At 42.0% G+C, this 14632-nt stretch overlaps 1 protein-coding gene across 1 annotated transcript; it reads left to right on the top strand.

Annotated features, from left to right (window-relative positions):
- Positions 1-9617: 9617 nt before the first annotated feature.
- LOC122942024 (keratin, type I cytoskeletal 19-like) lies at positions 9618-14379 on the top strand. The gene is made up of 7 exons (XM_044299518.1): positions 9618-10079; positions 10267-10349; positions 10671-10827; positions 11066-11227; positions 11307-11432; positions 12138-12358; positions 14235-14379. Exons 1-7 carry the CDS (start codon positions 9618-9620, stop codon positions 14377-14379), a joined length of 1356 nt encoding a protein of 451 aa, XP_044155453.1.
- Positions 14380-14632: the final 253 nt, after the last annotated feature.

The raw sequence follows: 14632 nt of genomic DNA, 5'->3' as shown, positions 1-14632 counted from the left end.
GTATCCCTAATCCCCTCTAGATTTGTTATAGTTTCCCCCTCTAAGTTACGGATTAAAGTGATAGATTGATTTTTCCTATCTTGTTGTGTGATTATTCTTGCTAAGAGCTTACCAGGGCGTCCGGACTCCGAAAAATATTTAAGCCCCTTAAAGAATACTCTATGATTTGCTTTCTCTGCTAAATACTTCTCCAAGCAGCAGCTAGCCTTCTGCATCTCTTCCCTGTTGTGTTCCGTGGGTTGACTGGTAAAACGCTCAGTTGTAGATACAGCGATCTTAACCAGTTCCTCCTCATTTCCCCTAAATGTTCTCCTTGCTGCAGCAATCTCACTTACAAAGACCCCTCTTAAATATGCTTTCAGGGCATCCCATACTATGTTGATGTTAGCAGAGGGAAAATTCACCTCCCAAAAGGAGGATATCAGTAGTTTAATAGACTGAGGATTCTCCATAATGGTGAGCCAATATGGGTTCAACTTGAATCCTAGCCCCCTTCTATCCTTATTCTCCCCAATGCGAACCTCAACTAGTAAGGGTGAGTGGTCCGAAACGGTTCTTACTCCGTATCGAATCTTACTGATATTACTCAAGTTGCTCTCATTGGTGAGTGCTAGATCAATCCGAGACATTGCTCTCCCCCCCTACTGACGCAGGAGTATACTCTCTTTCCTCCGCCGAGGTGTTCCCATATATCTACCACTCCTACCTCTAAACAAAACTGGGGCAACAAGGAGTTACAGGGGTTCCTCCCCCGATCTGCATCTAAAGTGAATCTATCCTTATTGGGGTCCATAACCGCATTAAAGTCCCCCATCAGGATTAACCGACGTTCTGATCTATTTTCAGCAAAGAGCAATAGCTGAGTCAGAGGGTACATTGAAAATGGAGGAGGTATATAGAAAAAAGCCAAAATGTAACTGTGGCCATACAGCTTGCCGTGTAGGAAAATAAATCTACCCTGATCATCTATATGGGATTTTATAAGGATGAAATCTACAGAATTATGAATCAGGACTGAAACGCCCCTGGAAGATCCGCTGAAGGTGGAGTGATAAGATTGGGAGTGCCATCCTGTTGCCAGACGGCGCAGGGTTTCTTTAGTAAGATGAGTTTCTACTATACAAATAATTGCTGGAAGGTATCTTTTTACTGCATCCATAATAGCTTGCCTTTTAACCCTTTCCCCGAGCCCTCTGACATTCCAAGATACAATTCTAATAGACATCAATCAAACAAAACAGAAGAAAAAAAAAAAAAAAAAAAGGGCGGCGTGATGACGTGAACACAGCACGTCTCGCTCTCCCTCGCCGGCCCCCTCCCTCCAAGCTCCCGGCACATCCGATTAGCTGAACAGCTGATGCCGCGCAGCTGACGCCGAAGCGCCGATGTACTGAGCGGCGTCTCTGCGCTGGACGTGGGTTGGCTCCTGGATCGCTTTACCTGCCGCTCGTGGGTGCCTGGTTGCTGGACGCTCTGCACGGGACCCTCCGCTGCTCTCCTCCTGTTGTCGGTCCTCTCTCCTGCTCTGTGCTTGACTTCGGCAGCCTCGCTGCTCCAGGGACCTCCTCACTCCCTCCCTCGCTGGCTGGCTCGTCTCTTGTCCTCTCCCTGCCTCTGGATCCGGTGGCTTTGCTGTTCTGCCTGCTGCTTCTCCTCTGCTGTCTTCCTGCAACTTGGACTGCCTGTCACTCTTGGACACGTGAGAACATAGCCCTTGTTGACTTTACCTTTTTATATAGTGCTGGTTTCTGTGTTTGCTGGGAGGACGTATTTTTGCCCAGACTTTTTCTGTTTTCTTTTTGTGGGGTTAGGTAGGGGGGGGATAGAGGGGTGGGGGAGGAAAAGAGGAATAGGAGAGGAGGAGAGGAAGGGGTTAAAAGGGGGAAAATAAGGCGAGAAAGAAGCTACAAGGAGATATAAAGGAGAGTATAAGTTGGAAAAAGGAAAGAAAGGGTGAGCTGCGGAGAGTTGGGGCTGGGGGAAAGGGGAGGGGGAAAAAAAAAAAAAAAAAAGGGGAACATAAAGAAATTTAAAAATTAATAAAAAACGAAGGGGAAAAAAGGGAAGAGAATGGCCCCAAAGCGACGATCAGTGGACTCCTCGGCAACTAAATTGGGGTCTAAAACACCAGAAAACAAGATCGATAAGTTTTTGAAATCACCCTTCCTTAATGAAAAAAATCCAGCTAAAACTAAACTCTCTGCTAACGTGAAGAAAAATGCTAAAACGCCCCAGTTTGAGGAACCCTCTGAGGACGGATCAATGGAGGCAGATCAGGAGGCAGTAGAGGAGGGTCTCCCTGTACAAACGCGAACAGAATATGATCCATCTGTTTTGGATAAGATCCTTTGCGCCGTGGAAAACAACGGCTCTCTTTAATTAGAGAAGACTTAGTAAAGATCCGTGACCGAGTCCTCAATGTGGAAAAAACTGTTGTTTCATTGCAAACCGATATAGCCACCTTAAAATCTCAAACTCTGCTTCTCGCCTCAGAAAATCAAGTGCTACAACACAAGCTAGAGGATCTTGAGAATAAGTCAAGGCGGAACAATGTCCGTATAATTGGTTTCCCAGAAGGGGCTGAGGGCCGGCAGCTAGAGGAGCAACTCAAAGATGTGGTCATGCACAATCTAGGCAGCGAGAATTTTTCTTCCATGTTCCAAATAGAAAGAGCCCACCGAATACCAGGAGGAAAATCTACTCCAGGGAGGCCGCCGCGTACAATTTTAATGAAACTATTACTGTCCGCTGATAGAGATATGATATTAAGAAGAGCCAGAGAATGTACACCCATTGAATATCAGGGCTCTAGGTTGCTCTTTTTTCCTGACTTTGCGCGGCAGACTCAGGAAAAGAGACGCAATTTCATAGAGATAAAGAAGCGCTTGGCGCTAAAAGATATCAAATATTCTCTACAATATCCAGCGAAATTAAGAGTGATCTATAATGGGACTTCCCTGTTTTTTGAGACACCACAACAAGCGTCAGACTGGATCGATCAAACGGGCATTTGAAACTGTGTAATATCATGTTTGAAGGGATGGCTGGGAGGCGGGGCTAGGTTGGGGGAGAACGGCCGGAGGTTAGAGGTTCGCTGACTAGATCAGGCGGATCAATGGAGAGGGGGGATGGGAGGGGGGGGGGGCTGGGAACCGCTCATCACTATTTATTTGTACTCAAACCCCATTGTAGTAGTACTGTCTCATTGGTACAACCTCTTCCATTTGCAACAGAGCTAAATTTAAGTTTCCTGTAGAGCGGTTGGCTAGAGCAGTCACTGTGCAGAGAGTGTGCTGGGACAGCTGTCATATAGAGATATATCAGTGCTGGGTGTGTTTGGGCAGCTGTCATGTGTATAGATGTAGCAGAGCTGGGTTTGCTGGGGCAGCTGTCATATATAGAGATATAACAGAGCTGAGTGAGCTGGGACAGCTGTCATATAGAGATATAGCAGTGCTGGATGTGTTTGGGCAGCTGTCATGTGCATAGATGTAGCAGAGCTGGGTTTGCTGGGGCAGCTGTCATATATAGAGATATAGCAGAGCTGAGTATGCTGGGACAGCTGTCATATAGAGATATAGCAGTGCTGGGAGTGTTGGGGCAGCTGTCATGTGTATAGATGTACATTTAGCCAGCTATAACAGCAGCAAGGCAGCTTTTATGGTCTTGTGGTTAGATGCTCTGCCTCTGATACAGAAGGTTGTGTAGTTCGAATCCCAGCAGAAACTTTTCTAAACTACAAGCACTGACTCCATATATGGACATACAGGGCGGGACACAGGAAGAGGCTGCATCGCATCGCTGACATGGAGGTAAGAATAAGTGTTTTTTTATTTATTTTTAATACCCGACTGTTACTGCCATGGGGGGAGCGGGAGGCACTTGATACTGGCACATGGGGGGGGGGTTGGCACCTGATACTGGCACATGGGTGGGGGGAGAGGCACTTGATACTGGCACTTTTTTGGGGGGGAGGAGAGAGACACTTGATACTGGCACGTGGGAGGGGGTTTGGCACTTGATACTGGCACATGGGTGGGTTTGGCACTATGATACTGGCACATGGGGGAGAGAGGCACTTGATACTGGCACTTTTTTTGGGGTGGGAGATGGCACTATGATACTGGGACATGGGGGGGAAGAGAGGCACTTGATACTGGCATGTGGGGGGGTTGGCACTTGATACTGGCACATGGGTGGGTTTGGCACTATGATACTGGCACATGGGGGGGAGGAGAGAGGCACTTGTTACTGGCATGTGGGGGGGGTTGGCACTTGATACTGGCACATGGGTGGGTTTGGCACTATGATACTGGCACATGGGGGAGAGAGGCACTTGATACTGGCACATGATGGGGGGCATCTATGGGGACACTTACTGGCACATTATTGGGGGGCATTATGGGGGACACTAGGCCGGCAGCCTATCAGAGGCCGGACACTGAGGGGCATCTACTGGGGCACTATATATGGGGCATTTTATACTGGTACATTATGGGGGGCACTAGCAGGGAGGGGGAGAGGAGCACTATGGGGGCATTTACTGGGGGCACTATATAGGGGTATTTTATACTGGCACATTATGGGGGCACTATGGGGACATTAGCTCAATGGGGGCATTACAAGGGGGTATTTTTGCACTGTCACATTATAAGGAGAATTATTACTACTGGGGGGGCATTATGGTGGGCTTTATTACTCCCCCATGATATGACCCCCTAGTAGCAGCACCATCCTCTCCCTGCTCTGCTATCCCTCTGCCCCTTCTCCAAATCCTTATTATGAAATCTTTCTCATTAGGATAAAGCACAACATCAGCTCCACCGAGCCCCCGGCCAAAGTGTGGAAGTGGTGTCCGAGATCCCCAAGGGCCAAGCCAAGTAATTGTAAGTTTTCATATGAAATATGTTTATGTTATACACATATAGCCTACACTGTGCCACACAATATACAGTATACCGTTACACTGTGCCACACAATATACAGTATACCGCTACACTGTGCCACACAATATACAGTATACCGCTACACTGTGCCAAAGGAGTGGGGTTTACACAGGAGGAGGGAGGTGCGAAGCGCGCTGGGGGGCCCCTTACAAATATTTGCTGTGGGGCCCAGTCACTTCTAGTTACGCCCCTGACTGGAGGGGTTAAAAAATAAATAAATAAATTAAACTCACCTTATTCCAATTGATCACGCAGCCCGGCTTCTCTTCTGTCTTCTTTCTTCAGGACCTGGGTAAAGGACCTGTGGCGACGCCACTGCGCTCGTCACATGGTCCACCACATGATCTTTTACCATGGTGATAGATCATGTGACGGGCCATGTGATGAGCACAGTGACGTCATCACAGGTCCTTTACCCAGGTCCTGAAGAAAGCAGACAGAAGAGAAGCCGGGCTGCGCAATCAATTAGATTAAGGTGAGTTAAATTTTTTTTATTTTTTTTTACCCCTCCAGCGCTATTGTACTATCAATTCTGTATTAGGAATGCTATTATTTTCCCTTATAACCATGTTATAAGGGAAAATAATAATGATCGGGTCTCCATCCTGATCGTCTCCTAGCAACCGTGCGTGAAAATCTCACCACATCCGCACTTGCTTGCGGATGCTTGTGATTTTCACGCAGTCCCATTCACTTCTATTGGGCCTGCGTTGCGTGAAAAACGCACAAAATAGAGCTTGCTGCAATTTTCACACAACGCACAAGTGATGCGTGAAAATCACCACTCATGTGCACAGCCCCATAGAAATGAATAGGTCCAGATTCAGTGCGGGTGCAATGCGTTCACCTCACACATTGCACCCGCGTGGAAATCTCGCCTGTGTGAAAGGGGCCTTAGTAAGCACTAGTGATGTGCAATCATTTTAAATGATATAAAGGCTCATTTAACCCTTTGACTCCTAGCACTGCATATTTACGGTGCTGGGAGAGTATTTAAACATGGCACCGGCTCGCACGTGCAGCAGAACCCACGGCTCATGTCTGTGAGCAGCAATAATGCTGATCGCAGGCATTTAACCCTTTAGATGCAATGGTCAAACACAACCATCTTCCTAAAAGGGCTAAAAAAAGTTTACAAATATAAAAAATAAATAAAGCAAATATAAAATGTTTTATCGATCCCTTTCCCGAGAATAAAAAAATATATCTAAATAATGAAAAATCTAAACATGAGCATTGCCGCATCTAAAACCGCCTGTCCTATTAAAGTCTTAAAATATTTATCCAATTTGGCGAATAGTATAACAGAAAAAAATCTAAATGGCTGATTCGTTATTTTTTTCATTGCTTCACTTACCCAAAAAATTGAATAAAATGTGATCAAAACATCAAACAAGTGGTATCAATAAAACTACAGATTGAGCCCCCACACAGCACACAGCTCAGAATATGGCAAAACATTTGTAATTTTTTTTTTTAAGTTTTAATTATTTTTTCAGCATTAAAACACAAACAAACCTACACATATGCGGTATCATTGTAACTGTACTGACTGAAAGAATGAAGGGCACAGTTTGGCTGCAAAGGGAATGCTGTAGAAACAAAACCCATAAAACTGTGGCGGAATTGTGTTTATTTTTTTCAATTCCACCCCATTTGGATTTTTTTTTCCTGCTTTCCATTACACTGTATGCAATATTAAATGGTGGCATTAGAAAGTACAACTTGCCTCGTAAAAAAAAAAAGCCCACCTGTCACGCTTCTGTGTGGGAGGGAAACACCACACCGAGCATAGGAGGGGAGAGGGGAACAGGGAATCAGGCATGAGAACTAGGGAAGGAAAATGGACACCTCCTAGTGAAAACCAAAATCCTGACTGATTACCAGTATGAATACACAAAGGTAGGTGAGTTAATACGCAGGAATACCTAGAGTCCTATCAAACCCAGTAGGACCCAGTAGGACCCTGGTACTAATAGCAGGGATGAGACTACCTGTTCCTCCAATAGGAAGGACGAACAGGAGTCTGCTTCAGACCTAATACAAACAATAGGGAAATGCAACACTTAGAACCCAAACTAAATACAAAAGGGAAAGAAAAGACTTAACTTCAAAGGAGCAATGGAAGCACCAGGAACTCAGCCGAGATCCAACCACAATCTATCCAAAGGTCCAAGCAATAAACCGCACAGCATTGTGGGAGAATCAACTATAGAGAAGATTAAATGACCCTAATAGCGACACCTAGGGAAAGAAGATGTGGCAAGAACCAGAAACAACACAGACATCATTTGATCCAAGACGATCTCATGCCACCTGTCGCGGGAATGTCCGTGACACCACCTACGGCTATGTGAAAGGAAAAATAAAAAAGTTATGGCTCTGGGAAGACAGGGAAGAAAAGTGAAAATGCAAAAATGAAAAAACCTCTGGTATCCAAGGGGTTAAAGAGGTTGTCTCATTGCTAGGATATGCCCCTAATGTAAGATAGGTGTGTGTCCCAGAGATATCCTTAGAACTGAGCCTGAAAAGTGATAGAGGGCATATTGCGCATGCGGTATGTGACGTGCTTGGCTATTTTTGGAAAGTTTGGAACCGCACCTATCAGACATCGAGGTCATATCCTGGCGATATGCCTCCAATGTCCAAGATGAGACAACCTCTTTAACAATTTTAACTACATATTTAACGGTGTTGTCTTGTAAATATCCCCTTCTCTGAAAACAGCCACTTCTCTGAACAGCAGACTGCCCTGGGTCTGGGAACCCCTTATAATCAGCTATTACCGTGAGAGGAAGAAGGGGTTGACTGGTCATAATCCCCTCCCCCTACAGCGGCCACTACTGAGGAAATGTATTATAACACATGAACTATTATAATAAATCCACCTGCACATGAGTTTTATCCAAGCACATACTCTGGTCTAATAAATAGTTCCAGAGATGCAGTCACCATGTATTAGACAAAAATGTTGGTGAATTGTATCTTTTTTTGTCTCAGCCAATGTTACTACTATTTTTTGAATCCTCCCTTTTTTTTTTTTCATTTTCCCAGTACTATTTGCTTACATTAATTATAGTGTTGTAGACCTGGCCTTTAGAGTTGATGTGTATAAATCTTTCATTCTATTAGTAGCTGTCGTTCATTTTACACCTAAAATAATAGGCAACCTAATTTGAGAGTGAAGCCTATTAAACAAAGCTAGTGGTAACATATGTCAAAGCTCATAAAAATTCATACACATAATTTTCATAAAAAATAATTTAGCTTCTTTTGCTGAAAAATTACTACTTGTATTTTATAGGACATTCTGGTTAACCAGTTAATTGATGTAAGAATAATAAAAATAAAATCTAGCAAATATAGAATAAAATATGTGTCTCAGGGGTCAGCATTGTCGACTTGCAGTCCTGGGCTAGAATTTAACCAATGACAAAATCTGCATGGAGTTTGAATGTTCTCTCCATATTTTTATGCCATGAGTTTCCTACAGGTTTTCTGGTTTCCGCCACATTAGTAAAGAATATAGGTAGGTTAATTTGCTTCCTACAATATTGGCCCTAGTGTGTGTAAGATAGGGAAAATTATATTGTATGCCCTACTGGACTGATATAAATATTAAAGAGGATCTGTCACTAGGGGTGCACCTAGCCTTTCTGCTGCCTGAGGTGAAAATTGAAATGGCGCCTCTCCCTCCCCAATGACAATTTCTTAACCTAACCTCTTTCCTTCTGCCCATGGCCCTTCGGCTACTCCTCTCTTGCCCCTACCTGGAGCTGCCTGAGGCGATTGCCTCACCTGTCCTCATTGGTGGTGTAGCCCTGTCTGTCACCTCTCATGGTAAGTCCTTTTTAGTAAATAATGCATTAACCATGAAATAATAATTCAAGACAGTTTTCCTTAGAATTCTACATTGTGCTGGTTCTCTATTATTCCTATTAGAAATATATTAATACATTGACATATGGCACTGTATTCCCCCAGGAAAGTAATGTTGCAAAATGAAAATTTCACCTAATCTGATAGCATATGAAATTGGTGGTATGCCAAGGTAAAGCATAGACCCACAGATTTCTATAGAAGCCATACACCATAGAAGCCAATCATCTTTAGTCAGGATAAACATGAACATGTATATGAATCCCATGTCATGGATAAGGTTACTAAGTCTTGGTTGTGAGGAAAAAATCTGTGATGTTCATGCTTCAGCGTTTTGTCTGACTATTTCCAAATTGCTACCGTAAGCAGATTTCATCTAAGCTTATTGGTTTGTGTAATTTCAAAGTAAGCAGACAAATAATGAGACGGTAGCATGATATTGTAATTATAATACATTTTTAACTGTATTCCAAGCTGGAAATGTTCTGAGTCTAGAGGTTCTGCTGCTGCAATTTTATCATAAAATGTTATTTCTTAGTAAGGTGTGGCATTCAACTGTTTTATAGGAGAAATAATATAGTATCCTCAGAAATGTAACTGGGAACCCCAAATGATGAGTTTTATGGACACATGTTTTCATAATAATTGCATAAACTTGATATAACACGTCCCCATGGGAAACTAAACCCATAGTAGACAACACCCTACATACAGGTATATAATAGGGCACACTCTCATTGGCACATTCTAGGCAGTAATTGCTATTCACTGCATTTGTTTATTGAAGCTATCATGAGTGTCAAGCAAAGCCACAGGTCCTCTTTATCTGGATCTCTGAGGGGATTAGGAGGTGGAAGTTCTGGTGCTACCCATGTTTCAACTGTACATTTAAGTGGATCCTACCGATCACCCAGTGTCTATAGTGGTGTAGTAGGGAGAAGCTCAGCTGGAAGTATTAGCTCAGGTTTAGGTTATGGTGGTGGCAGTGCGGGAGGCTTTAGCTCTGGATTTGGAGAAGGTAGTGCTGAAGGCTATGGATCCTGGTTTGGTATTGGTGGTGTCTACAGCAACGGGAAAGTAACTATGCAGGGACTGAATGATCGCTTGGCATCCTACCTAGACAAAGTAAACTCTTTGGAACAGGAAAATACTCAACTTGAGAAGAAGATTAGAGAGTGGTATGACAAACAGGTCCCATACGCATCCCCTGATTTTCATCGCAGCTTTACTATTATTGAGGAACTTCAAAATAAGGTATGATCATGAATTTGGCACTGTATACATCTTATAAACAAGTAAAACTCATTTTTAAAGTTTTATTATATAAAATCAATTAAGGTACTAAAATAATTGTTAATTGGTCATATTCCTAGTGTTCACATCTAATGTACAAAAATGTTGTGTACCAGAATAATGGTTTCATTTTACAAACATCTTTTAGATCCTTCAAGTAACCACCAATAACACTAAAATCTTGCTTCAGTTTGATAATGCTCAGTTGGCTGCAGAAGACTTCAGGACCAAGTAAGTTTCTAATTAAAAATATTTGTGCATTATGTTACAGTATGGTCTTTGGATATTGGTTAACTTACCTTTATGTATATCCAGGTTTACATGTTTCTACCTAAATTGTTTTTACATCATAGTCAACTCAACAGGTGTCAGTATGTGTTTGTAATGTATGACTCAGCTTTTGGCAGGCGCTGTTACAAAGTATCCAGGTAAGCTCTTTACCATAGGACTTGAAGTTCAGGAGAACATCTCACTTTATATTACCCTACCTTTTTTATTTATTCTTATCTTCTGAAGTTCTTATTATAATATTAAGGTTTTATTCAATTTCAGGCTTGAAAACGAAAAAGCTCTCTGCACAAGTGTAGAGGCTGATATAAATGGATTACGTCATGCCCATGATGATCTTTTGCTTACTAACAAAGATCTAGAAATGCAACTCCAAACACTGACTGAAGAGTTGAATGCCTTAAAGAAGAACCATGTTGAGGTAATAAAAGAATCTTGTATTGTTGTCAAATGATTTTTAGAGTGTTATATAATGTTTACAATATTAAGAATGTGCATTTAATGTTGTGTTTCCTTAAGAAAAAACAGAATTTGTGTTCTAGAAAATAAATATATTCTTGGCTTAAAAAATAACTGATTTAAAGAGATTACTGTATAAATATATCATATACATTAGTGGTGGCAGTATTGTATTGCTAAGCTCTCCTATTTCCTTGCAGGACGTGAGCTCCCTGCGTACTCAGCTGGGTGCAAGAGTCGATGTACATCTGAATGCTCCTCCTGCCGTGGACCTGAACAATGTCCTATCTAAAATGAGGGAACAATATGAGACTATAGTGGCCAGGAACGTAAAGGAGGCCGAGAAGTGGTACCTGGACAAGGTAGGACCATGAAATGAAACTGAGTAGTCATCGAAGTAATTCTGAACTGGAAAGTGATAATGACATTTTTTCCCCAAAGAGTGAAGAGGTGAACCAACAGATGACAAGCAGCGCCCAACAACTTAAAATACAGAACACGGAAATTATTGAACTCAGGCACACATGCCAGACCTTGGAAATAGACCTGCAAACTCAGAACAACATGGTAAGTCAGGTTGTCCATGTGTCCATAATATGAAGATTTAAACTTTATATTTCTAAATCATGAAATCATGAGGAGCATTTCATACATTTCAGTAAAACAACATAAGCATTAGTGATGAGCGGCAGTGGCTATATTCAAATTTGCCATATTTCACAAATATTTAGAATTTCAGATTATTTTATTGAATGCGATAAATAGGCAATGCAAAAATCACGTAATACGAAATACAGGTGTGGGTCACTTTAGCTGCATTTTTCAAGCTTGTATAAGTTTCCTGAGACTGGAGAAAATGGTTGGCACGGCAGAACATTAGAATAGCTTTATATGCAGATAGAGTCAAGTGCTCCAATATATTCTCAATTTTGCCAATCGGTAGTGATTAGAATATTTACTTCACATTTTAGCAGGTCTGACTACAGATTACTGATTGGTGCACTAAGTATTGTTGTGAACTTGACATTGCTTCCTTTTCATAGGCCCACAAGCAAGAAGCAGAGAGGAATCATGTGTTCAGATGGAAAAAAAATGACAAATATTTGATATAACAAATATATAGTACTATATTCTAAATATTCACAAATTCTCAAAGTGGCAATATTCGCAATATAAATTCGCTATTCGAATATTCGTGCTCAACACTAATAAGCATACAGGACATTTCTATAGAGTGTGTATTCACTTTGCCTTCTTATGTTATATAATTAGAGAGAAGCCTTGGAGAACACATTGGCTGAGACCGAAGCTCGTTATGGCTCCCAACTATGCCAGCTTCAAGAAATGATATCCAATGTTGAGCTGCAGCTGACACAACTGAGGGCTGATCAGGAAAGACAAAACTTCGAACACAGAACTCTCATGGATGTAAAGATGCATCTGGAGAATGAAATAACAACTTACAGACAACTGATCGGTGGAGAAAGCATTAAGTATGTATTTAACCAGTAGATCATTACTGCACTGCATATTGAAACTTATTGATCATATTTGTTTGAAACTGTGTGTAGTGGTCAATACCCTACACGGAGAGTCTATGTAAAATAGGGTTATATATGACACACTTTAGGAACCACTTACCATTTACTGTATTTATTGATTGATGTCATCATCAATTCCCAAAAAATTCATAGAGCTAATACTCTAAAGTGAATTAGATGGAAGCTCTGATGTTACCCATATGTCAATTACAAGCTCAAGCAATTCTCACCATAACGGTAGGGAAAGTTTAAGACAAATGGTGGGCGTTGGGTCTAGGTTATGGTGGTGCCAGTCCTGAAAATTTTGGCATTGATTTCAGACATGGAGTAGCTGTTGCTGGAGGCTATCGATCTGGATTTGGCCTGAGCGGTGGCTATAGTATTGTTAACAGTGGTAATACAGCTTCAGGATATTTGAGAAGCACAGCTGGAGGCTATGAAATCGTGTAGCATTCACTTATAGCCAATCTCTCCATGGTTCATGTACAGGAACATAAATCTACACAGATTCTCAGGTAGCTCATAAACATATCCTGCTTGGAATCCATACAAAAGTACTTTTAATTACTTTGCTATTATATGTCAAGATATATAAATTAATTTGAATGGAGAAAACACATTATAGTACCATTTGATGAGTCACACAACCCTTCACCACTTTACTTTTAGAAAATGGTGGCAAAAGAGAAAGGCGCTCATAGGGTAAATAAGTTAGGTAATGTTGCCTTCACACAGGAAAGGTGGTTTTGCTCACCTATTTAGGTTGCATCCGATTAGACGCAACCACATTGAGGGCCTGGATGAAGATGATTATTGGTTGGTGCAGCCGGACTTGTCCAAACACCTTAGGTGGGAGCCAAGAATGCCACTCAGGTGGACACAATATACTGTAGGAGCGCTAGACCATAGGGATCAAGCGGACTTATGGACGGCACAAGGTGCAATATCACAACCAGGTATAAAAATGGATTTGAGTTTATACAAAGAAGATGCGTTTCAGTGTACAAGACCCCTTTATCAAGTCTGGAAGGTCACAGCAGAGGCAGGGACGCACCCACTGCTTGTCAGCACGTGCTGACAACCTAGATGCCTCACGTGCTGACAAGCAGCGGCTGCGTCCCTGCCTCTGCTGTGACCTTCCAGACTTGATAAAGGGGTCTTGTACCCCGGAAGGCATTGTCTTTTATGTGTCTGGTTATGATATTGCGCCTTGTGCCGTCCATAAGTCCGCTTGATCCCTATGGTCTAGCGCTTCTACAATACACTTTACTTTTAGGCACAGCCATAGGAGACGAAAACCTATCAGGTGCACCTGGGCCATGATGCAAGATGTACCTTTGAACATAAGAAGATGCAAGTAGCATGTGTCATATGAACTAGGAGGCAGTTTTTGCACTGGAGGCAAGGAATTTTGAGTCATACCTCTGCTTGCACATAATCTATTCCATGAACATCAGGGGAGAGGTACCATTGACCACAAGTTTTATTTTTGACCAGGAATATGTTGTGCAGTGCAAGGTGTCCCACTGCTTGAACAACCAGCAATCATTTGTAGTTTTTGAGAACCCAGCAACAAGAGCTGTCTATGTAATGTGCAGACATGTTTAGTCCTTCAGGAAAAGAGGTACTCTTTATATCTGCTCTCCACAGTTTGTAGGCAACATACCACATACAGTACAGTTGGTGCTTTATGTGAACTAATCAAAGAACAAAAAACAAGTTACAGGTTTGAGAGTGCAATCTTGGTTGTCTTTATTTATAAGTCATATGCATATTGTTATGTATTATAATACCGCTTTTAATTAACCTAATATATTTTTGTTCGCAGTACGGGCACGTGGTACAAAAACATCAGAGAAATGAGCTCCAGTGGTTCAGGTGGCTCAGGCAACGTGGGTGGCATGAGCAGCTCAGGAGGCTCCGGAGGAATAAGTGGTAGTGGAAAAACAAGAACCATTGTGGAAGACATATAAGAAGGCTATTCTTTATCTAAGAATTAGAAATAATATACCAGCGACTCTTATTATTTTCTATGATCTTGTTAAATTAAAGAAGTACTAGACAATAAAAAAAAAACGACATCTACTAACATTGTGTAGTGACAAATCATGGTTGGGTCTGATATTGAATATCAGCCCTATTGGCTTGAATGGGGCAGAGCTACAATACCAGACCCAACCTACAGACAACAGTGGGGCTATTTTGGTAATAAAAAAAACTTATTTA

This window comes from Bufo gargarizans, chromosome 6, assembly GCF_014858855.1.
Source record: "Bufo gargarizans isolate SCDJY-AF-19 chromosome 6, ASM1485885v1, whole genome shotgun sequence".
Lineage (NCBI taxonomy): Eukaryota > Metazoa > Chordata > Amphibia > Anura > Bufonidae > Bufo > Bufo gargarizans.
The sequence above is the reverse complement of the archived record's forward strand: the minus strand, read 5'-3'. Positions and strand labels throughout refer to the sequence as shown.